Raw genomic sequence first — 25778 nt, 5'->3', positions numbered from 1 at the left:
ATTATAGGACAAGCCAAACAGAGAACAGCCAGGGAATTCCTAGAGGCATGGCACTCATCCACAGCTTCAGTCAATAATCACATCAACCTGGACCCAATATACCGGCCACTGCAGCGGACAGCTGGAACTGACAACTGGAAGCGGCAGATTCAAACCACTATAAATGCCGGAGGAAAGATCACAGAAGCACTTCACAGGAGGCTCCCAAGCACTGAGGATGTCACCTAGACAGGGGACGAAATGTCTGCAACACAAATTCCCAGCTCGGCGAACAGAACCACAACAACTTTCCAAAATAAATTTAACTACTTACAAGTGAATTTATTAATTTCTCTAATGTATAGGTAATTTGTTGATACATCCATATCTCATGATGGTGACTTTGAAGGTGCTGTAAACATCTACAGTCACCTGTGATAATATTAGTCACTCCTACTTGTGTTGTCAGGTTTTTCTTTCATGGACTACAGTTGCTGTCCAGAATTTTTTAAAATCCTGGATCCCGAAAGCCATATTCATCACTGACTTACTTATTCCTCAACTTGCTTTGTCTTGTTGACAATAACTGTTCATTCCTTAACAGCTTCTAGCACACTCGAAGTTTCTTGTTTTGCACCCTATATTCTTATAATTCCATCACAGTTTCAACCTTCTGTTGGTCTAATATATTTTCTCTTTGTTAACCTGCTCCAACACTGTCCAGCCTCTTGATTCTTTTAATTTCATTGAACCCTAGACCTCTTTCACTTGCTGCTTTAGTGGTTGTTTGTTTTTTTCTATGTCCTGCTTGAGTTATTTCACTCGAACATCGTAACTGAATGGACCATCTCATGAACGAAATAAAAATAAAAAGTGCTAGAGAGGGACAGCAGGATCTATGGCGAGAGAAACAGAGTTAACTTTTCAAGTCTGAAATGACTCTTCTTCAGGACTAAAAAGGGATGGAAAATGGTGATATTTATGCTGCTAACAGAGGTGGAGTGAATGGAACAAATTACAAGAGTGCCCAGAATAAAAGACAAACAGTTGTTAATGGTGGTGAAGGAGAGGTTGAGATGTAAAATGAGTGTAAATGCAGATATGAAATGGAGAAAATGGCTCCACACTGCGCAAAAAAAAGTCAATAAGGCCACAATCAAGACACAGTCATGAGGAGGGGGGAAATGTAAGAAAAATGGATGGCAGAAGTCATACTATTAAGGTGTGGAATTCAATATTGAATTCCAGAGGCTCTAAAGTGCCTAAATAGAATATAAAGCATTGTTCTTCCAGCTTGAGTTGTGCTTTGTTGGGACACTGTACTAGGCCAGGACTGAAATGTTAGCAAGCAATCAGAAGACTGGGGTCACTCCTACAGAGAGAGCAGAGTTATTCTGCAAAGGGTTTATGCAGTCTGCATTTGATCTTGCCAATGTAAAAGAGATCACGTTGTGAGCAGTGAGTACAGTAGACTAGATTGAAAGAAGTGCAAGTATTTACGGCAAGATATTATTTAATAGGAGGGTAATTCAGAGAAGGTTCACTAGGATAATCCTGGGGATGGAGGGATTGTCTTATGAGCAAAAACTAAACAGGTTGAGACTTTACTGACTGGAATGTAGAAGAATGAGAGGTGATCTCATTGATATGCAAAGGAGTCTTAAGGGGCATGACAGACTAAATGATTAGATTAGATTAGATTACTTACAGTGTGGAAACAGGCCCTTCGGCCCAACAAGTCCTCACCGACCCGCCGAAGCACAACCGACCCAAACCCATTCCCCTACATTTACCCCTTCACCTAACACTATGGGCAATTTAGCATGGCCAATTCACCTAACCTGCACATTTTTTGGACTGTGGGAGGAGACTGGAGCACCCTGAGGAAACACATGCAGACACGGGGAGAATGTGCAAACTCCACATAGTTAGTCGCCTGAGGCAGAAATTGAACCCGGGTCTCTGGCGCTGTGAGGCAGCAGTGCTAACCACTGTGCCACCGTGCCGTCAAATCCTGAGAAAAAATTCTCTTTCCCTTCATGGGAGAGTCTAGGACCAGATGGTATTGGCCCAAAATCAAGGGGTGCCAATTTAAGACTGAGATGTGGAGAAATTTCTTTTCTCAGAGGGTCGTGAGTCTTTAGTGCTTGTTACCACAGAGATCCATGGAGGCAGAATCCTTCTGTATGTTTAAGGCTGAGGTAGATAGAGTCTTAATCATTAGGAAGATCCATGGTTATGGGGAAAATGTGGGAGGGTAGATGTGATGAATGTTGGATTATCTATGATCCTTCTGAATGGCAGTACAGGCTTGAGAGGCCAAAGAACCCCTGTACCTATTTCTTATGGTCTTAAGTAAAATGTTGCTTTATCTGAAGGAATGTTTAGAACTTTGGACAGTGAGAGGGAAGAGATGAAAAAGGAAGTGTTACACCTTCCTATGCAATCACAGAAGGTATATAGAGAGCATGAAGAGTTTCTTAGAGCAATGGAAAAGTGGATGAGTGTGTCACAGAGGGAACAGCCCCTGCAGAATGCTGACAATGTAAAGGAGATGTGTTTGATTGATTACATTAGATTCCCTACAGTATGGAAACAGGCCCTTCGACCCCACAAGTCCACATCGACCCTCTGAAGAGTAACCCACCCAGGCCCATTCCCCTTCCCTATATTTACCCCTGACTAATGCACTTAACACTGTGGGCAATTTAGCATGGCCAATTCACCTGACCTGCACATCTTTGGATTGTGGGATGAAACCAGAGCACCCAGAGGAAATCCATGCAGACACAGGCAGAATATGCAAACTCCACACAGACAGTTGCCCGAGGCAGGAATCAAACCCGGATCCCTGGCGCTATGAGGCAGCAGTGCTAACCACTGAGCCACCACCATTTGGTGGTGGATCCTGCTGGAGGTGGTAGAAATTATGGAGGCAACAAATACTGGCCCAGCCAGTGAAGCCCACATCCCATCATTATATTAAAAAAAAACTTCCCCTTCACCAGACATTGCTAACCAACTCATTCACACCAATACTTTTGGATATCAACACTGGAAAAGAATAGATATTGTAGGACAAGGGCCAAAGGTATCAGCAAGACTCATTGCAGCTTTAAGCCTTGTTCGTCTTGTCTCTCACCACAGCCATGAATCTATGGTATGTGAAGTAATGTCTTTTGCTAGAACAATGGAGTTTGTCCATTCTCTCCATGTCTATGTGGGTTTCCGCTGGGTGCTCTCGTTTCCTCCCACAATCTAAAGATGTTGTAGGTTAGGTGGATTGGCCATGGTAAATTGCCCCATAATGTTCAGAGAAGTGCAGGCTAGGTGGGTTAGCCATGGTAAATACAGGTTTATGGGGATAGAGTGTAGGGCTGAATATTCTTCAGAGGGTCGGTGCAGACTCAGTGGGCTGAATGGTCTCTTTCTGCACTGTAGGGATTCTATGAATTACATTTGGAAATCTAGAGAGAGCCAACCAGACATAAGATCAAAGTATTACATCTCACTGGGGTACCACTCTGGAAATGAAACCTTATCATTCCTGGAGTCATCACAATGTTAAGGATTTTATAAAAGTGAACAAAAGTTCCCAATTTACTGTCTCTTTGACCCATTTTCTGTACTTAATGAGAATGTCTTTATTACAAATAGATTTTCGCTACAGGTAAGCAACTTTGAATCCTCAATAAGTAACTCTACAGGTTATAAACCTCCCTAAGAGACACACATAAGCACAGCAATACATGGATGTCAAGGGCAGCGTTCTCACTAATTTTTTTCCTGGCTGTGCAGGTCCCTGAGGACATTGGACGGCAGTGACTTCTGAAACTGGAAATCAATGCCGCAAATATATGAAAACACCGATTGCAATGCATGGAACATAAGAGCAACTGCTTGTATGTACAACCATGCAGCTTAGAGGGAATGTTGGTTATAGATGGCAAAGGAAGACTTGGAAAGCATTCACTGCCCACAGAGCTCACCAAAGTGATCATTCTTGCTTCTTAGGCCTTGCTGCTCTTCCACCTTCATTCTCCAGGGACTTTCATCTGCTAGCAGGAGGCAAAGACCGACTGGTTCGTATTTACAGTGTCGTAACTTATTGTTTAAGAGCCACAACTTATAGTAACTGAGGAGGAAAATAAATTGGTTTTCTTCAAGCTCGAGTTTTTTTTAACTGCAGAGAGAGAGAGAAAGAAAGAAGAGATACTGCCTCCCCTTTTGGAGATCTGATGCCTTCTGACTGAAATATTCATAACTACAAGTTGCTGAGCTGCCTGAAGCCAATTACATCATTGTTGGGAGGTAGAAGACCTTTTCATTGACAATGGGTCACTATTCTCCAGACCAATCAGCGACATGATGCCAGCTAAATCTCCATTATATGCATACTATGGTTCAAGCTTGTCTGCAACTAGACATTTCCCCGCTGCTTGAACAAACAGCAGTGTAAACGATGTCCACAATGGTGACAGGTAATTTGCTTTTAAAAAATGCAGCAATCCATTCCTCGTTTATTGTTCTTTGTTTCAAACAGTCCTTTTCCCATTTCAGTCCAAAATCAAAAATACAGAAGAATAAAAAAAGGTATGCTTTACAAAAGTATTTCCAATTTAAAAAGTGCCAACCAATGTGCATTGTATTGTCACACCACCCCATCCCCAAACCTACATATCTTAGTATACATCATGGTTCTGTAGCTGGAGTACAGTCTGCTCAGCAGTGGAGCCCATTGGTCCTGGTCGTTTGGTCAGGTGAGTCAGAGAGCTCCTGTGTCTTGACACCTCAGAAATATAGAAGGACTTCTTGCCAGATGTAAGTTGACGGTCCTCAGCATGAGGAGTGGAGCAAGTTATAGTCACAACACTTCTTGACACACTGCTGACAGCCAGCAAAGCAGAAGCCATTCAGCTCTGGGTTCCAGCCATTTAAAAGAGATGACAGTAACAAATTTGTGGGCTGTCCACTTCACCTGAAGATGACTTGCATCATGAATGTCAGTTCTGGTATTAGAATTTTCCAATCTGGGAAAGATTAAGATCAAAAGTAAACCTTAGGGTGCTAAGAGTCATTTTGGACTGATTTGGGGAAAATTGAATGTCTGCCGATAGATAAAATATAACTTGTGAAGTCTTTTATTTTCTGTTGGTTACAAGTTCTGTTTTGTGATTTAAAGTACAAGTTGTCTGCAAAAAATATATTTAGTCAACAGTGTTTTTCATGCAGTATTACAGTAAAAATCTTAAATGTTGAAGCCTTCTTCTGTTGTCCTCACAACTACTGGAAATTTGAGTTGTTTTCTTAAAGTTATCATCGTCTGGAATGGGGGAGGAGGCAAAAATCTTAACACAATGGATGGTAAATATAACATCTACAGCAGTCCAGTTTTCTATTTGATTAGAGATACAATGTGCAAAAAGACACAATACTACCTTCCAGAGATGGTCTCCATTAATGCACTTAAGAGTCAAATTAAGACTGATATCAGAGTTCTATATTTATTTCTTCATCAATGCTCATCTAAAAATAATCTGCTTGAAAATGAAAGGGATAGTTTAACTGTGTTCTGAAGTTTATGAAAAGTAACAAATACAAACATTTTCAACTTTAAACAAATTTCACATTTTCATAAATACAATCATGCTTCAATGTTGAGTTCTGATCAGGAGAATGTCTATCATAAGAAAATACAGTCTAATAGAAATGTTAATTATAAAATCAGTTCAATTAGTTTATACAATTTCATCAATAGTCATCTTCCTTTACATACATTTATATTTTCTTGGGAGGTTTTTCTTCAAAAGTATCAGAATTTCTTTTCCATTATGAAGTTAAACAATGCTTTGAAATTATGCAACTTGTGTTTGGAACTCTAAATAGAGCACCTGAAGTCTAATCTATTTGCTCAGATCCTGGCCTTACTGAGTTAGGATCATGCTCCTCTTCACTGATGACAGGAAATTGATGCTCAGCTGCCTGACCTATAGAAAATGAAAGCTAAACTTAAGGAGGGCATTAAGCAGAGTCATACTTGTTTTTCACGGTTAAGCAACATAAAAGTATTATCTATAAAGTCAAACAAATCAAAGCCTATTCTAGTTCAATCAAATTTTCCAAAGTGCATTTTTAAAAACTAGCTCATAAAATGAATTGTTACAAACTTGGATGATTATTTAATATGCTACAATTTGCACTGACTCTTGCTTTTGTAGTATTTAAATAAATATTGGTTTATTCTGAACACTTCAATTGGAAACATATGAAGCATACAACATTTACAGCTGTATCAGTGCAGAAAAAACAATTATAATAATGCTGGCCTTCAAATGAGAGAGCTATTATTTATGTGAAAGTACTATATTTAGTAATACAATAATAAAATAAACCTGGATATAGTCTGCTGATTGAAGCATATTGGTATTTTTGTGTGCATCCAGGACCATTAAGTTGTCAGTTACATTGACCAATGCAGATTTTGCCAGATGCTTTCTTTTCTTTTGGATAGAGTGTGATTTGCTGACTCGCAGGATTCTCATTCCCTTTAGCTGCACAATTTCTGTCACTCCTCCCATAATCTTTGTCTCCCATTCTTTGCAAACTGAAAAGAAATAAAATGAAGCTGCTCATACCCAATGCTCCCCTCTGAGCCAATTCTTCCTCTATAGCCAGCAGACGGTTGTATTTTGCCACCCGCTCTCCGTGACATAGACCTCCCAGTTTGATGAACCTGGCCCCCAGACCAACAGCCTAAAGGAATGAAAACAGACAAATGTTTTTAGTTGGAAACTTTATGAAACAGAAGCATACAAAAGCTAATTAATGATTAGAGATTTGTTTTAAATTGTGGTCAATTGTTTGTAAAAAAGAGAGGAGAATCCATTTTACAGACATTTTTGTTAAAAAAAATCAAAATATAAATTAAGTAGATATACTTGGTTGCCAGATTATTTACTAAAAAGCACATTGAGCTGAAGCAACAGGAAAATTATCTATTAATCCAGCTGATTCTGTTAAAAAAATGCATTTGGAAGTTATTGAAGAACATCTTAAGAGTTTTCTTATTTCCAAATCATTTTATTGAAATTTGGCAAAATCTAAACCCAAGTACATTTATAATTAATTAAACTACTACTTAACTTCAATTCAGCTGTTAGAACAAAAGTTCCCATAATGTGTTTAAAGACCATTCATGTGCACCATTTGTTTATTTTTAAATGTAAATGCTTCAACCACCATTTTGCATCTCGACTCTGCCAGAATGCCATGGAAAGCTCATCATTTTTTCCACACTGTCTCCATTCAGTTTGATGCAACAAGTGAATCTGATAGATTTAAAATTGCTAAAATCGAGCTATTTGTTCAACAAAGCCAAGACTTTTTTCCCCACAAATTTGCATAGCTACAAAACAGTGCAATATTATCAGTTACCTGGACTTAAGCAGAAACTGGAAACTTTCAATCTTAAAATCTAAAGAACAGTTATAATTTGTCAAAATAACCTTTTTTTTTGCAAAATTAGAGTCCCAAATTATTTTAGCATAAAGCCCTACATCATTAGTGCTGCACAGAAATTTAGTTCACAAAATGCACACCGCAAAAGGGACTTGGCTCGGAGGAAAAAGAAGTGACTCAGTAAGAATTGAATTTGACATAACTGTTTTGTCCTTTTACACTCAATCCTCCTCGATCACTGATTCGAAATAGATCAGAATTTTCAGAAATGAACAATATACTTTACTAATGTTTGAAAGCTATATGAAAATGAGATGAGAAAATACAAGAGTGAAATAGTCTTGTATTCTGAGATGCGAGGTCATATAACTTTTATAACAACAGCAGTTGCAGACAGAACTAGTGTTCTGTTGAAGAGTCACCAAACTGAAAATGTTAACGCTTTTCTTTCCACAGATGCTGTGAGATCGGCTGAGTTTCACTAGCAATTCCTGTTTTTGTTGCAGATCTCCAGCATCGCAGTTCTTTGTTTTATTCTGTATCACTCACAATGTCTGCAATGCTGTCATCCAAGGTCTCTGCATCTGTCAGGCTTGGTATAAATCTGCAATCTTGGGCTGGGCAATTGGGAAAAAAAGTTCAGTATTAATCTGTATTTCATATCCTGCCAAATATTTGGCTTTCCATCAATTCATTATCTTAAACAACACAGTATTTCAAAGAAAATATATCTAAAGTTCAATATCCAAATAAATTGTCTAATGGCCATCAATTTCACAAAGACATTATGTCTATATTGACTGTATTGAAATGGATGACAAACTGGTTGGTAGAGAGGAAACAAACAGTAGGGATTAACTAGTGGGGTGCCACAGGAATCGTGCTAAGACCCTAACTATTCACAATATATATTAATGATTTGGAAGAGGGAATAAAATGTAACATCCCAAAATTTGCAGATGATACCAAGTTAGGTGGGAGGGTGAACTGTGACAAGGATCAGAGATCCTTCACCATGATCTGGACAGGTTGGGTCAGTAGGCAAATCAATGGCAGATACTGTATAATATGGATAAATGCAAGGTTCGAGGTTATTCACTTTGGAAGCAAAAACAAGAAGGTAGATTATTACCTGAATGGCTGTAAACTGGGAGATGGGAGTGTGCAGTGGGACCTGGATATCCCTGTGCACCAGTCATTGAAGGTAAGCATGCAGGTGCAGCAGGTGGTAAAGAAGGCAAACAGTGTGTTGCCCTTCATTGCAAGAGGTTTCAAGTACAGGAGCACAGATGTGTTGTTGCAGTTATACAGGGCCTTGGTGAGGCCACAGCTAGAATATTGTGTGCAGTTTTGGTCTCCTTTTCTGAGGAAGGATGTTCTTGCTCTCGAGGGAGTGCAGCAAAAGTTTACCAGGCCATTTCTGGGGATGGTGGGACTGACGAATGAAGAGAGATTGACTAGGTTAGGATTGTTTTCACTGGAATTCAGATGAATGAACTTGTTAAGACTTATAAAATTCTAACAGGACCAGACAGGGTTGATGCAGGAAGAATGTTCCCATGATTGGTGTGTCCAGAAACAGGGGTCACAGTCTGAGGATCTGGGATGGACCATTTTGGACTGAGATGAGGAGACATTTCTTCACCCAAAGTGTGGTGAGCTTGTGGAATTCATTACCACAGGAAGTAGTTGATGCCACAACATTGAATGTATTCCAGAGGCAGCTAGATATAGAACGTGGGGTGAATGGGATCAAAGGTTATGGGAAGAAAGCAGGATTAGGATGTTGAGTTAGACAATCAGCCATGATTGCGATGAGTGGCGAAGGAGGCTCGAAGGGCCGAATAGCCTCCTCTTATTCCTATGTTTCTATGTTTCAATGTTAATAGTTATACACATGTATCTAAAATCTGTGACTTATTGAAATTTTCTCTCATATGTTATCAATTATAAATGAAGCAAAAGCAGTAAAACAAACTACACAACTGGTAGAAACCCAACCTATTACATGATTTTTTTAAAAAAACAATCCTATTCATGAAGCAGTAAGTATGACAAAACTAACCAAATTGCCCATACATTTTTCTGAATTCTGAGTGGCCATGTTTTTGTGAACTACATAGATGTGAAAGTAAGTTTATTGCTTAACACAGAAACATAAATAATTCATTGAGAACTCAGCTTACCCACACATTTATCCGTACATCAAATTTGCATTGGTCTATATTGTTGGACAGGTGATAGTGAATCAGCAATTTTCTAAATATTGGCAATTTTCTTTATCTGATTTCATTGGAAGTTATACAGGGCCTTGGTGAGGCCACAGCTAGAAATCGTTGATATATATATGATGTGTTTCAATGTGCCTAAGTTTGGGTACCAAATATTCCAGCAGTTAAATTTCAGAAGAGATTGGTAAAGTGACAAAATGAACAGGTGGCTCCGCTAATAATAAACGAGGTAAAGACAGTGTTATGATCCCAGACTAGACTGCTAGTTATGTTCTGATCTAGTATGATCTTTTCAGAAGTTGATAAAATGTGATCACAAGTACTTATTAAGAGAATAAAGCTACAAGAGTGAACAATTTTGAACATGTATAAACATTAATGTACAAATTTAGAACAGTAAGACAATCTACAGTCCATATACAACTTATATTGCAACATCTAGAATTAATCTGAAGTAATTAAGTGTCAGAAACAAGCTGTGAGGACCACATCACAAAGCAGACCAAACAGCAAATGCGGTTAAGCCAGATCCCACAGATTTTTCAGCAACTTCTCAGAGATTAGAGACACTATGGGTCATCAAATCTTACTACAATTTGACAAGGAATTCCAAAGTTTTGAAGATTTAACTTTTGAACTCTCTCAAAAAACAACTCTGTCACAAACGATTGCCATGACTGCTCATGTCCTGATACGTCACTTTCCTTTACTGGATCTAAACTTCCTTGGATTCCAGAAACTGACTGCAGCACTTACTCACTAGCAGAACATCAGCTTTTTTTTTTGCTGTCAGACAGTTTCTTTTACGCTGCTTTTTTCTGCGCTGTAGTATAATTTATCACAGACTTCTGAGCCTTCACAGTTGCCAAGACTTTCACTGAGTCCTAACTCGATCACGTATCTGAACCTACTGGCTTCCAGGACATTTTCTGAGTCCTAACTGCAGGGAGCAATCAAACAGTCCCGTGACATCTTCCAAAGCCTCAACTATACAGAGTCTGTGGCCTTCAGTGTCTACGTCAGCAGCATAGCAAACAGCACTCCTTTGGCATGGAACATTTCTCCTTACACTTTGTGACAGCTCGAACTTACTCTAACCCTTGAACTGCTCTCTAGTGATCCTTGAATTGTTTTCAGAAACCTATTGCAGTAAAATTTGCCCCTATTGCTATACAGAATCAAACATAGCAACCAGAGAAGACTGGAATGTAGCTAACATTGGAATGCCACGTTCCCAAAATGTTACAGTATTCAAAGATTGCTGGCTTACACAGTACACATTGATGAGAATAAAAACATTTCATCATAACAGTCGTGAGAAAGTACTCATAAAATCAAGAAATAAAGTACCTTTTTGATTGGTGGAACTAAAAAACTCTAAAGGTCAGAAAATATTGATGGGAATTAAGTATAGGTTCTCTTACAGATGTTGTGAAGGGTAGAATTTAAGTCATCAAATTGTGGTGCATGTAAGTTGGGTAATACAATAATCATAGCTCACTTTGATATTTAATTCAGTGGTAAGTTAGTATTTTTATATATCATTACTTAGATTTTCTTGTTTTTGTGGAAGGTCTTAGATACTAATGTGTAGTAACTAAAATCTCTTGTCTTAAAATTATCTTGAGCAGCACTAACAGAATATACTGAAAGCTACAACTAACTACACATAGGCCACATACCTTCTTACATCACTCGCAGTCATGGGAAAATGTATTTTTTTTATATAACCATCCACATTGCTCCAGCTGGATTTAGGAATAATCCACTTTACCCAAGTTTTATCTACTCTATGATTAAGTATGATGAATCATACTGTTGTAAAACTATTATGGAGTAGCTACAAAATTCAACTAAGGTTATTTATTGTAATGTAAAATGACTGCATCAAATATAGTAAGAGTGCTATTTATTTCATTACCATTATCTTCAATCCCTTTGCTAAAACCCATACCCAATGTTCACATTCAAAATTTCAAATTACAAAAGCTCAAAAGCACATCCTCAGCAACATCTGATTCTATTCATCGAACATCTCAATCCTTGCAAAGCTTCATTGGCTTGATTCAATGCAATGATATTAACATTTTATTTTTCAAATGCCTCCTTGATTTCTCATATTCTCTTTTCCTAACTTCTTTCAGCCTGCCCACAATGTCCAGTTGTGGTTAAAGAACTCAAAACCTTAATTTAAAGCAGGATTTTGCAAACTATTTTTTAACCCTTGGAGTCCTTTTAAAGTGTAGGCCTGAACTTTTGTCTGTGTTTGAAACCATATTTCTAGACATAAATGATCACAGTATTTTGTTTTGTAAGGAATCAAATTTTCATCCTTGTTTCCAACCCCATGTGATTTTCCTCTGCCCTCTATGATGGTCTGGAATGCCCAGTGTGCAAAACACACATTTTTCCCTGCTGGTGTCAGATTTCTCATTTTAAATGGGAGTAAAAAGCAGATTTTGTCTCATTTTTATTTGGTGATGCAGGATTTTGGAAGCCCACTGAATGCACACTAGTTTGAGTTTGTGAAGAAAATGTGAAGCTTGCAGAAGAGTCCAGAACAGCATGTAGGAAAAGTGTAAATGTTATCACATGTTAACATGCCATTATTAAGTGATAAAACCATAGGACATAGGAGCAGATATTCGGCCATTCATCCCGTCAGTTCTGCTCTGCCATTCAATCATGGCTGAAAAGTTTCTCAACCCCATTCTCCAGCTTTCTTCTCAATCCCCTTGATACTCAAGAACCTAACTATCTCAGATAGTTAGATATTCTGTGGCAGCGAATTCCATAGTTTCACCAATCTCTGGCTTTAGAAGTTTCTCCTTATCTCCATTCTCAAAGGTCTTCCTTTTACTCTAAGGCTATGTCCTCGGGTTCTGGTCTTTCCTACCAACCTAGTGAAGCTACAACACTGGAGTACCTGCATTCCAACAGAAGAATTAGTATGCGATAAACAGGGCTGAGCAATCCCACAACAAATGTATCCTATCTAACCTATGCAGTCTTGCCAGATGAAGTCATGGATGGTGAACTATTAAACAATTAACAAGATTTATAGGCTCCACAAATATCCCATCCCATTCCATTCCTCAATGATGGCGTAGCCCAACACATTAGTGCAAAAGGTAAGGCTGCAGTTTTTGCATCCATCAGTGCAGAAGGGATGATCCACTTCTGTCTCCTCCCAAGGTTGTCAAAATCACATACGTGCCGGTTTTCAACTAATTCAATTCACTCCATCATCAAATAGCTGGATATTGCAAAGGCCATGGCCCCTGATGACATTCTAGCTAAAGTATTGAAAACTTGTGTGCAGTCATCTTAGCTCCTGGACATCACTGCAGGATATCCTCAGGGATGGAACAGTGACCTTCCATCCATCATAAGGTCAGAAGTGGATGCTTACTTATGATTGCACAGTGTTTTGCACACCTTTCGAGCTCCTTCAATAATAAAGCAGTCTTTGTCTGTATGCAATGAGACTTGGACAACATCCATGTTTAGATTGATAAGTGGGAAATAACACGCATGCCATTTAGGTGCCAGGCAATTACCATCTTTACTGAAAGAATCCAACAGATTATTTTTGACATTCCATGGCATTACCATCACCCACTATCAACATCCTTGGAGTTACAATTTACCAGAAGTTGATTGGAACAGTCATGTATTAATACTATGGCTATAAGAGCAGGCCACTGGCGAGGAATTCTATGGCTGTTAACTCATTTCCTGTCTCCAAAAGCTTATCCACCACCTCCAAGATACAAAACCGGATTGTAATGGAATATGCTCCATTTGCTTGGATAAGTGCTGCTCCAACATCAATCAAGCAACTTTATCCAGGACAAAATAGCTGACTGGATTGGCACCTTCAACTTAAGCAATGATGCACAGCGCCAGGAATCTCTACCATTCACAATATCAACTCGCTAAAGTTACTGCGCCAGTACCTTCTAAAACAGAAGCATTATCGCCTAGAAAGACAATGGCTGCTGATGTAAGGGACCACCACCACCTTCAAGTTCCTCTCCAAGCCATATAATATCCAAACTTCGAACTATATCAACATTCCTTCACTGGTGCTGGGTTAAATTTCTGGAACACCCTCCTGTGGGTATCCCTATGTCCCAATGACTGTAGCTGTTCAAATAGGCAGCTCACCATTCTCATTATTGAGGAACTCATTATTGACTTTAGGCGGGATGTTACTCATGCCCCCGTACACATTAACAGCACAGAGGTGGAACGAGTGGAGAGTGTCAAGCTCCTGGGAGTGGTCATCAACAACAAGCTTTCTTGGACTCTTCATGTGGATGCACTGGTTACAAAGGCCCAATAACTCTCTTTTTTGTCAGGCAGCTGAGAAAGTTTGGCATGACAACTTTTATAAGTGCGCCATTGAGAGCATTCTGTCTGGATGTATCACCACCTGGTATGGCAACTGTGTCATTCAAGATCGGAGACAGCTGCAGAGAGTGGTGAACTCGGTCCGGACAATCACAAAGGCCGGCCTCCCATCATTAGAATCCATCTACCAAGCCCGCTGTCAAGGAAAAGCCGCTAGAATTCTCAAAGATCCATCCCACCCTGGTAATGCTTTTCTACAACCTCTGCATTGGGGAGAAGGTACAGAAGCCTGAACAGATGCACCAGCCGGTTTCAAAACAGTTTCTAGCTTAGAATACTGAATGGTCTCTCAAACTCTTAGCATTCACCTGCACCTGTGTTTTGGTTTTTGCCGCTGTTTACCTATTATTTACTTACCTATGCTATTTAACTCTGATTTGCCTATGTATTGCAAGACAAAGCTTTTCACTTTGCCTCGGTACATGTGACAACAAATTCAATTCAAAATAAATTCAATCACCATTGTCTCCAGGACAATTAGGGATGGGAAAAAGTGCTGGTGTAGCCTGTGATTCCAACAAAAGAAAAATACAGTACTTGAAAACAAGGGTGGATCCACTATCTCTGCATCTACAATCCACAGGCATGCCAAACTGACTTGTAAACTGCACTAAAAACTTTCTCCTAGTGTGAAATGTCAAGAAAATGGAATGCCAAATCATATATGGGTTGGATGGACAATTTGTAGCTGCAATGCATGTGCTCTGGACATTTTCAGAGCCGAGAGGGAGTTCGTGCCATATCGTCACTTTTAGATTGGATTGGATTACTTTGTGTGGAAACAGGTCCTTGAGCCCAACAAGTCCACACCAACCCTCTGAAGAGCAACCCACCCACCATTCCCCTACTACATTTACCCCTTCACCTAACACTACAGGCAATTTAGCATGGCCAATTCACCTGACCTGCACGTCTTTGGACTGTGGGAGGAAACCGGAGCACCCGAAGGAAACCCACGCAGACACGGGGAGAATGTGCAAACTCCACACAGACAGTTGCCCGAGGAAGGAATTGAACCCGGGTCTCTGGCGCTGTGAGGCAGCAATGCTAACCACTGTGCCACCGTGCCGCCCTTTTAATATCACTACGTATTACACGTCTCCCTGCAGGGTTCAATCACCTCTTGATTTAATTCAATTCACTTTACCTTTCTTCACCTTCAAAATCTTTCAGAAAATTTAGCTTGTCAAGTGTGCTTTTTGTCATTTCCAGTTCTGGCCCTACATGGATCAGGATTTTTTTAAAAATGAAATTATTCAAGCTTATTGATAACTATTTCCAAGCTTAGATGATAATAATTTCTAGATTATAAATCACATACCTTCCATCAATTTAACTACTCGAATCATGTCAGATATTGTGGTTTGGTTGGCATGTTTCAAGATCAAGCCACTGTATCGATTTTCACCCAGACCATTTGTTATGAGTTTGTCTATTGATCTTGAAGCTCCATCAGCCAACAAATAACACTGGGGACTAAGAAGGTGGCACAGCTTACTCCATTGCTCTTCATCCTGAGTAATAACAAATAGTTATAACTATGTTGCAAAATAAGTGAAGGTTAGTTTTCTCAATTAATTCTGATAATTGGTAACGTCTTGTGTTTATATTGTCTTTAATGTAATAGAATACCCCAAGACACTTCCCAGGAAAATTTTCAAACAAAATGTGACACTCAGTAGTACAATTTTAAACAGTATCTAGAGCTAAATCAAAAGGATAGATATTCAGGAGTGGCTTAAGAAAGAAAGGGGAGGCAGTTTAGGCAAGAATTCCAAAAGTGGGAGCTGAGACTGCTGATGGAACTACTCTGAATTGTGGGGTAATGAATTGCCAGTACATACAAGAGACTAGAAGCAAAAAAGGCCCTGTGATCTTGGGTTTTACCATGATAGGGAGGGAAAAGATAATGCAAGGATGAGTCTTCTTTCCCTAACACTGAATGATCTGTCCTCATAAAAGAGCTGAGCTTCATCCTCTTTAACCTCTATCTCAATAAATTTCAAGCTTGATACAACTTTAAGTTATTGTCTGCCACTTTGGCTTTGTCCTAAAAGTGAAAAGATGATGCCTGTGGCTTGGAATTGGAGACTGTTGACGTCACAAAGTGACTAAATGAAGTTGAGAAGAATTAGAGTCAAAATAGGGAAAATCAAATTACTTAAGCAGAAACAGTCTGGAAAAAAGTGCTCCTGCTTGTGCAACTTTGGAAGGAGATAGACATAGCTGTTCAAGGTCTGTGTGGTTGCAAACTGCGAAGGGATTACTTCAATGCCAGTTGTGGAACTGATAGATTGATTTTAGTGGTGGAATGTCATTGGCCCAAGAGGACATATGAGCATATGCAAAGTAAAGGTCAGTACGGCAAACAACAAAAGCATCATTCTTAAGCCATCACTCTAGACAGCACCTTTGATGATGTTAGAATTGAAGTTAAGAGAGCAGAATCCTGTAAGTTAAGAGGGGTATAAATTAGAGTGAATGAGTTGCTTGCCTCCACGCCACCATCCACTACACTTCCGGCGTCAACCAACTCTCCTCTATGAACTATTTTCTGAAGTTACCAACAATTTAATGGTTGAAGGCAAAACATAGATGTGGCCATCTATCTCTGGCTATTTGATGAATTTATAGTATTCAGAGTCCCAGCCAACTGTATCTTGTGTTGACCCTGATATTCCAATTTCAAAGAATTACACTTGCACCAATCGGAAGTCAGTTCTATCAGCATTATGATTGTTTAACATTTCTCAGCATAACTCAGCATTTCTCTCTCAGTCTCCTTGCATGTCTGACTTAGCCTGTGTGATGGTCAGCTATCTTGAAAGGAAGCTATGGTGAGCATAACGAGATGGTTCATTGGAAGGAATGGGTCTTATCTAAAGAAAAAAAAAATGAGTGGTGAATAAACTGTAGATGAGTGGAAGGTCCTATTAAAAGTGTAAAGCATCTCGGGAAGGTACTCAGGCCACTTCATGTACTGGCTTGGATTAAGGAACAGTTAACAGACAGAAAACCGAATAGGAATAAATGGGCCATTATTGTGTTGTGTCTGTGACTAATGGAATAGTACAAGGATCAGAGCTTGTGATGCAGCTGATCACAGTAGATTTGGTGATCTGGATGCAGAGACAAATTTTAATATATGCAAAACTATGTAAACAAATATATACAAAGCTAAGCAGGAATATGTATGATGAGGGAGATGCAAAGCAACTTGAGGAGGATTAAGACAGGCTCAGTGAGTGGCAAGAACAAAGCAGATGGAATATATTGTGAAAATATGAGAGGCTATCTACTTTGATAGACGGAACAGATATATGGAGCACTTCTTACATGGTAAGAGGCTGGAAAGTGTACGTGTAGAAAGGGATCTAGGTGTCCTGATCAATAAGTCAATGAAAGCTAATCTGCCCATGCAGTGAGCAATAAGGAAGGCTGATGGAATGCTTGCCTTTATCACAACATGAATTGAGTACGACAGTGATGAAATCTTGCTTCAGTTATATAGTATCTTGATAAGGCTGCACCTCACTGAAATGCAGGTAATAAGTTCCCCTATAATGGGGATAGTATGGGTGAAAGCTACTATAATGTTTGAATGGCCTGGGCAGTGTTAAATGGTGAAGAGGGCTCAACAGGCTGAAAAGACCACTCCTGTTCCTATTTTCCTATGTTTCTATGTTACATGCTCCATGCCTGATTGGACTCCCTCACCAGCTGGAACTAGATGAGTAGTTTTGTGCCTTCCAGTAATGATACATGTCCACTGCAATCATCTAAGCTATCTGATATCCTGTTCAAGATAGATGGTAAAGGTGAAATTGCACCAGGCCTTTGCTATCTGGACTTGGTTTGGATCTCACTCCTAAGTGCATTGATTACATGCTGCAGTCTGAATATCTTAGGGAATCGTAGTTAGAATGCTGGCTTTGAGTTGAAGCGCTAGCGTGGCATCAGCCATAGACTTCTCCAGTCAGGCAGGTGTGGGTTCCTTTCTGTGATCAGTCTTTTGCCTAAGGCATCTGCATTTGCAATACCTTTGCCTGACTCATTACCAGATCTGGAATTGAGACTGAGTAGGTTCAGCAGCTTATTGGGCCTCTGTTGCTCCTAGCATGGAAAATTTTTGAAAGTAACTGAGTGGATTGTTGCCTGTTAACACCCATCAGAATGTCTCTGAACTTTTGCAAAATCGCTACCTCAAAGTTAGCAGTTCCAGATTCATGCTGGAGTAATTTTCCACATTCCTCTCATTTAGCTTGAAACTCAAACTGGCATAAGAATAACCATTCTGTTTTGTCCTTGAAGCTGTGACAGCTCTGCTCCTAGACCAAAGAAACTAGCATCTGTTTCCAGGGTAATGGGGAGATGCAACTCTGGCTAGCCAAGGACAGGTGATGAGACAAGCTTCTGCTTGAGGGTAAAAAAGGAATCTTCTCATGTTGGGGTCCAACTTCCTGTGAGACTCTGTCCTTTTCCAACCACTCTTTCGCATTCATTGACTTTCTCAGCAAATCGTGGGGCAGGTGACAAACTGTACGTTGACTTGTACAAACTTCCTGTGATAACAAGCTACAGCGAGGTTCCCTCCCTCTCTTAGCTCAGGGTGACTTTTCTACCACTTGGATTTTCTCATTGTCAGGAGTAACACCTTCCTTGGTAATGAAGTGCTGAAATGTCCCTTCCTTTTGTCTGGAAAATTTAGCACTTATCTGGTTTGACTTTCAAATTAAACAGCAATACACAGGCTATGATGGTGTCTTGTCTTTTGGGGTCTTCTTGAATGTAAATGATATCATCCAGGTACACAAGGAAGAACTGGAAATTAAGGTTGCCAAAAACTTTGTTTATTGCACATATGAAAGTGGCAGGAGCATTACAGGGCTCAAAGAGTGCACTCATGTATTCATAAAGTCTCCTGCTGCCTGGTCAGAATGCCACCTTTTCAATGTCTTGTTCAGCAATTGATGGCTGATTATATCATGAGCCAAACTGAGGCTGTGACAATACTAGCACCTTTGAGAGCTTGTAATGCTACCTCAATCTGAGGGATTATGGCAAGCATACTTATGAATGAATTTTTGAGTTAAGTGCCCAATGATCAATATCGATACTCAGTTTTCTGCCTTCCCTCCTCTTGAGGACTACAGGTGCCGTGTACAGACCTGACAACTCTTGCATGTCAACTGCTCCAAAGACTTCTGCAAGTAGTCCCAACTTCCTCCCATGGATGGGATGGGATGGGATCTGGTGGTAAGGATTCTTTACTAGCTAGTCACAATTCTGGGCCTACCGGGTTATAATACCTAATGTCATCATTATATTTACTAAAATTTGACTCACACTTTGTTGAGAGGATAATCAAAACTAAGTGTTTTCCAATTCACCATTATCAAAATGAGATTAGAGATACCTCTTCCAGTTGGTCCACTGTCCACAATAGAGGACACCTGAGTTCTAAGGATATTGTGGGAGTTCTTAGTTGGATGTAAACATTTTGTCACCAAAACTGGCAATGTGTAGGGGTACCTTTACCTTTTCTCTTACTGAGACGAGTGCAGCTCCCAGGAGTTCTGCCAAGTAGGAACTCTGCTACATGTACAACGTGACACTCTTGCCAGGCCTGATTTCGATGAGTGAGAGATGGCTAACTTCAAAACAGCGATGGTGTGGCAGGTAAAATAACTGCTACTCAGTTCTAGGTTCCCATACAGGCTGACACATGTTGAGTGTGTGATACAAGGTTAAAGACACCTGAGCACCATCTGCCAACCTTAATGTGCTGTTCGTCGCAATCCAAGAATGCCTAAATATCTCTTAAGATGTTCGACCCCAAGACCACAGGTATTCTCAACTTGCTAACTTTCACTGGAACATTGATCAGGTCATGAACTACCAGAAATCCCAGGGTATTAAAAGCGTGATTGAAGACAAATAAGGAGAACTTGATGTAGCCATGCTAAAGGATGTCTGACCTATGAAGCAGAGATCTGGATTATGGAAGAGAAACAGTCAGTCCATACATCTCAGCAAAATGCTCAAAGAAAAGCTGGACAGTAATACTTGTTACATCTGGGGGCCTGTTACAATTAGGTATGAGTTTCTACCTTGCTAAACTTCATGCTCACTGTAGGGCAAGTTCCTATCACCCTATACGTAGAAGACTGAGCCTCTTCCTGAAGGAACTTCACTCATCTCGCCTGGCTTTGGAGGGAAGCTGAACTAGTTTAATATCTGGTGAGAAAGGAATGCCATTGCACTGCATAGTATCTCTATAACTGCTGGTAGTGGTGACCTTGCTTGTTCAGGGCAGTTTCGTTTGAACTGTCTGGACCTGTCACAATTGCACTACTTCTTTTGAGCATCCCTTGGCCAGGATCAGCTATGAGATTTATCATGGAGATAGGAAAGTAAGGACTGAGTCTGCTCTTGCTGCAGCAACCTGTTCTGTTTGCCTTTTTAAATTTATATCACCTTACCCGATATCCACCTCCCTGAAAGTAGCCTGAACATTTACAACTCTTTCCAGTATTTTTTGACAGAATATCTGACAGAATATCAGGGAAAGCCTATAATGAATGTTCTGGATTAGTGGTGCTGGAAGAGCACAGCAGTTCAGGCAGCATCCAAGGAGCAGCGAAATCGACGTTTCGGGCAAAAGCCCTTTTGGGCTCCTTGGATGCTGCCTGGACTGCTGTGCTCTTCCAGCACCACTAATCCAGAATCTGGTTTCCAGCATCTGCAATCATTGTTTTTACCTCTATAATGAATGTTGCCTGCTCACTGTGTTGAAGATCCTAGATACCATGACAGTTGCGCACCTCTGGATCACTGGGTATTTCTGGTTTTCCACTGAATCTATCCAGCTTCCTACTCATTGGTAAATAGAATATCTATCCCTGAGCATTGCTTCATTTCTCCACAGTGTCACGGGAACACATAGCAAGAGCCTCTGCCTGGATTTGGCCAAAAGGCACTATTTCCTCCACCAATGCCTGAGTTTTCAATGATATCAAAGTAGCTCACTCTCTCCATGTGGACAGTGCAATTTTAACTGCTCCATTTTGACAAGGTATGTTCCAATGTCATCTGCCCTGACTCAACTCCTATGTTGGAGTCATGTCAACTATACTGGCAATACAGCATGAAAGCTGAACACACAGGCGGCCCAAAGATCATGAAAGAGGGATTTTTCATTCCACTGGGACCAATTCATTTCAAACTTTAAGTGATTAAAAAGATTGAATGAGGAATACATGGTATTAATATGGAATTTAGCCCATGGTGGGCAGTATGGATTCCAGTCTTGGGTGACTGTGTGGAGTTTGCATGTTCTCCCTGCATTTCCATCAGGTGCTGCAGTTTCCTCCCACAGTCCAAAGATATGCAGTTTAGGTTGAATAGTCATGCTAAATTGCCATAGTGTCCAGACTCGATGGGCTGAATGGCCTATATCTACACTGTTGGGATTCTATGGTTTACATCTAGTTGAAGAAATCCTTTTTTTATTTGATTCTTCTACTATGATGCTTCTTATTCCAAGACAACCTTTCCTGTAGGAAGAGTCCATTCAACTTCTTCAGCTATTTAGGAGCTAAAAACAATGACTGCAAATGCTGGAAACCAGATTCTGGATTAGTGGTGCTGGAAGAGCACAGCAGTTCAGGCAGCATCCGAGGACAGGCAAAATCGACGTTTCGGGCAAAAGCCCTTCATCAGCCTTTATTCCTGATGAAGGGCTTTTGCCCGAAACGTCGATTTTGCCTGTCCTCGGATGCTGCCTGAACTGCTGTGCTCTTCCAGCACCACTAATCCAGAATTCTTCAGCTATTTGCTCAGTGACCTCCCTCACCAACAACGCCAGTACTGGAGTTTCCTTTATAGAGGCTCACCATTCAATTAGGAATGGTGGAGGCAGGGGGATTGTGGTGGAAAGTGACTTAGGTAAACCACTCATTCTTTGGCTCAGGTTTCTTTGACCACATTGGAGTGAAGTGCTTTGGAGATGTTATGCTATGTTAAATATGCTCTACAAATGTACTGGCTTGTAGTCGGCTACAATTTATAGTCTAAATGAAATTAGTCTTTTGAATCAATTGAAAATCAGTTCACATTATGTATTTGCATTGATCTTAGCTGACTTAAATTTCTACAGCTTTGATGACCTTTCAACAATATAGTGACTGTAATGATCATTTTTTAAGCTACTAACCTCTTTCCGAAGGGGATCGATCAAACCAATGATTGATGGGTACTTTTCAACCAGGCTTGTGTACAGTTCTATCATTTCATCAGGGTGTTTCAATACTCCAGTTATAATTTCATATTTTTCCTTCTCCTAAAAGATGTAAACATAAACTGCTTAATTATTATTCAGAAATGCTGAAAATGACACACAACAAAAATTGACAAGGAAAGAACACTGGATGGTACCATATCTCACCAGATTTACTATCATTGTCTCTTCCATATATATTTGTTATTGAAGAAAAGCTTTCACCACCTTGCATTTCAAGATCTTGAACATGCATCAAATAATTATAAAATTTGCTACACTCACATCAATTCATTAGGAGATCATTTAGCTGTCTAACGCATCATAATTTGTGCAGGATCTACATATACCTATGATTGTGAAATAAAATGAAAAAGTGCTGGAGAAACTTAGTAGGTCTGGCAGCATCTATGGAAACAGAATTAATGTTTCAACTCCAATAACTATTCATAGGAACAGTTATTGTGAATGTACTCCTTTGATTTCCCACTGTCATACATTACTTTTCCACGAATACAAAATTGTATCTTAGCGATCATTATCAAGTATCCTTCGTTATGTTTAGAAATTTATCAACACTGTGTTGATAAATTTCCATATTTGGATGGTGAGTGGCTTGGAGGGGGACTTGCAAGTGGTGATGTTCCCATGAATTTGCTGCCCTCGTCTTTCTTGATAAAAAAGGTCACAGGTTTGAAAGGTACAAACTAATATCCCTTTGGTGAATCCTCTAGAAAGGTTGGATATAAGTAGCATCTTAGATGAGAAGTGGAGCAGCATTTGGACAGAGAACTGTAAGGACTGGGGTTGTGTGTGTCCAGAGACTGTAGACAAGGATACATGTTAATTATCTAATTTTATGCAAGATTACTCTTTACTCACATAATCCATTAGTTCATGAGCAGCACAATTGAGTATCAAATGTAAGTCTTCCCCCAGCGTCAATTCTAGTGTGTCACAAACCTCGTGGATCAACTCAAAAGGCTGTTCTGTACGTTCAAATCCTTTCTCCCAGCAGCCTAAATGAGACATTGCTAAAGGCTGAACATAAGAATAGTCAGTTATTTATTTGTCTGATTGCTTTGTTCAAAATATTGTGATTTAATTTCATAGCATCAACAAAGGCAAATGATAAGGTTATGTTTTTCATCTCCTATTTTAAGATTGAACATAAAATCATTATGCTGTCTGTAGTAGATAGATAGCTAATTGAGATAGATAATATAATGCATAATTTCCCAATATAGCCTTACTAGAGACTTCTGGGAGAACATCCATTTTGTAATTTGTTGTTGAAAAGCCATCATCATCTTCAGACCCTGGAAGACACAATTACATTTTGAAATCATTCTTTGATAGCAATAATAGTAACTAGATTTTCCAGAGTCCTTACGAATGGATACTATTACTCTTAGATGTTTGCATGTTTTTGCAAGATAGTAAAGCTCAAAAGCATATATTGGCTTGGTTGGGTGTTAGTCAGGCAATGACTCATCAGAATATCTTGGACATTGCATCATAGAGTATGGCACAGATCATAGTTTAATTAAGTCAGAAGTCACACGACACCAGGTTATAGTCCAACAGGTTTATTTAAAATCAAAGCTTTTGGAGCACTGCTTATTCATCAGGTGAAGTCAGTTGAAGCTGCACTCATCCAGGCAAATGGGGAGTATTCCATTAGAGACTTGACTTGTGCATTGTAGTTAGTTCACAAGCTTTGGGGAGTTAGAAGAAGAACAAAGAAAACTTACAGCCCAGGAACAGACCCTTCGGCCATCCCAACCTAAGCCGATCCAAATCCACTGTCTAAACCTATCGCCCAATTCCTAAGCACCTCTATCCTTCTGCTCCTCATCTACTCATGCATCTGTCCAGATGCACCTTAAATTAATCTACAGTGCCTGCCTCTACTACTTCTGCTGGCAACGCATTCCAGGCACCTACCACCCTCTGTGTAAAGTATTTGCTGCATATATCCCCCTTAAACTTTTCACCTCTCACCTTGAACGCGTGACCCCTCATTAATGAATCCCTCAACCTGGGATAAAGCTTATCTCTATGCACCTGTCTATACCCTTCATGATTTTGTAGACCTCAATCAGGTCCCCCCTCAATCTCCTTTTTTCTAATAAAAACAATCCTAATCTACTCTACCTCTCTTCATAGCTAGCACTTTCCATACCAGGCAACATCCTCGTAAACCTTCTCTGCACCCTCTCCAAAGCGTCCACGTCCTTTTGGTAATGTGGCGACCAGAACTGTACAAAGTATTCTAAATGCGGCTGAACCAATGTCTTGTGCAATTTTAACATTATCTGCCAGCTCTTATACTCAATATCCTGTCCGATGAAGGCAAGCATACCATATGCCTTCTTGACCACTCTATCCACCTTTGCAGCCACCTTCAGGGTACAATGGACCTGAACTTCCAGATCTCTCTGCTCATCAACTTTTCCCAAGGCTTTTCCATTTACTGTATAATTCGCTCTAGAATAATACTTCCCAAAATGCAGCACCTCACATTTGCCCGGATTGAACTCCATCTGCCACTTTTCCGCCCAACACTCCAGTCTATCTATATTCTCCTGCATTCTTTGATAGTCCGCTATGCTTTCTGCTACTTCACCAATCTTCGTATCGTCTGCAAACTTACTGATCAGACTAACAATGCCCTCTTCCAGATCATTTATGTATATTACAAACAACAGTGGCCCCAGCTCTGATTACTGTGGAACACCACTGGTCATCTTTCTCCATTTCGAGAAACTCCCTTCAACTACTGCTCTCTGTCTCCTGTTGCTCAACCAGTTCTTTATCCACCTAGCTAGAACACCCTGCACATCATGTGACTTCACTTTCTCTATTTGTTTACTATGGGGAACCTGATCAAATGCCTTACTAAAGTCCATGTATATGACATCTACAGCCCTTCCTTCATCTATCAACTTGGTCACTTCCTCAAAAAACTCTATTAAGTTTCTAAGGCACAATCTACCCTGCATAAAACCATGTTGCCTATCACTGATAAACCCATTCTTTTCCAAATATGAATAGATTTTATCCCTTAGTACATTCTCGAGCAACTTTCCCACCACTCATGTCAGACTCACTGGTCTGTAGTTACCTGGAATATCCCTGCTACCCTTCTTGTACGGGGGGGGGGGGCAACATAAGCAACCCTCCAGTCCTCCGGCACCTACCTGTGTTTAAGGAGGCTACAGAGATAGCTGTCAGGGCCCCAGCTATTTCCTCTCTCACCTCCCTCAGCAACCTGGGATAGATCCCAGGTCCTGGTGATTTGTCTACCTTAATATCTTTTATGGAAATGTGTTGCTGGAGAAGCGCAGCAGGTCAGGCAGCATCTAGGGAACAGGAGAATCGACGTTTCGGGCATTAGCCCTTCTTCAGGAATG

General features: G+C 40.0%; 1 protein-coding gene and 1 long non-coding RNA gene across 6 annotated transcripts in view; one reads left to right on the top strand and one right to left on the bottom strand.

The window, feature by feature from the left end:
* Window positions 1–3856, top strand: part of LOC122561223 — a 9825-nt gene extending 5969 nt beyond the window's left edge. For both annotated transcript variants that reach the window (XR_006314949.1, XR_006314948.1), the window contains exon 3: window positions 3778–3856. This is a non-coding gene — a long non-coding RNA (uncharacterized LOC122561223). The remainder of the gene's footprint in view (window positions 1–3777) is intronic.
* Window positions 3857–5107: 1251 nt separating this feature from the next.
* The window catches only part of eno4 (enolase 4), a 48400-nt gene continuing 27729 nt past the window's right edge, over window positions 5108–25778 (bottom strand). For 2 of the 4 annotated variants that reach the window (XM_043712824.1, XM_043712825.1), the window contains 7 exons: window positions 23616–23681; window positions 23245–23403; window positions 22300–22425; window positions 15406–15598; window positions 7987–8054; window positions 6615–6732; window positions 5861–5966 (listed from right to left, as the gene is read on the bottom strand). In XM_043712824.1, coding sequence (XP_043568759.1) covers window positions 5878–5966; window positions 6615–6732; window positions 7987–8054; window positions 15406–15598; window positions 22300–22425; window positions 23245–23403; window positions 23616–23681 — 819 coding nt within the window. In that variant the 3' untranslated portion in view covers window positions 5861–5877. Of the gene's footprint in view, window positions 5967–6614; window positions 6733–7986; window positions 8055–15405; window positions 15599–22299; window positions 22426–23244; window positions 23404–23615; window positions 23682–25778 lie in introns of all 4 variants that reach the window. The other 2 variants (XM_043712822.1, XM_043712823.1) reach the window with 2 other exon arrangements.

This window comes from Chiloscyllium plagiosum, chromosome 22, assembly GCF_004010195.1.
Source record: "Chiloscyllium plagiosum isolate BGI_BamShark_2017 chromosome 22, ASM401019v2, whole genome shotgun sequence".
Classification (NCBI taxonomy): Eukaryota; Metazoa; Chordata; class Chondrichthyes; order Orectolobiformes; family Hemiscylliidae; genus Chiloscyllium; species Chiloscyllium plagiosum.
This window is presented reverse-complemented; position numbering and strand designations above follow the sequence as displayed.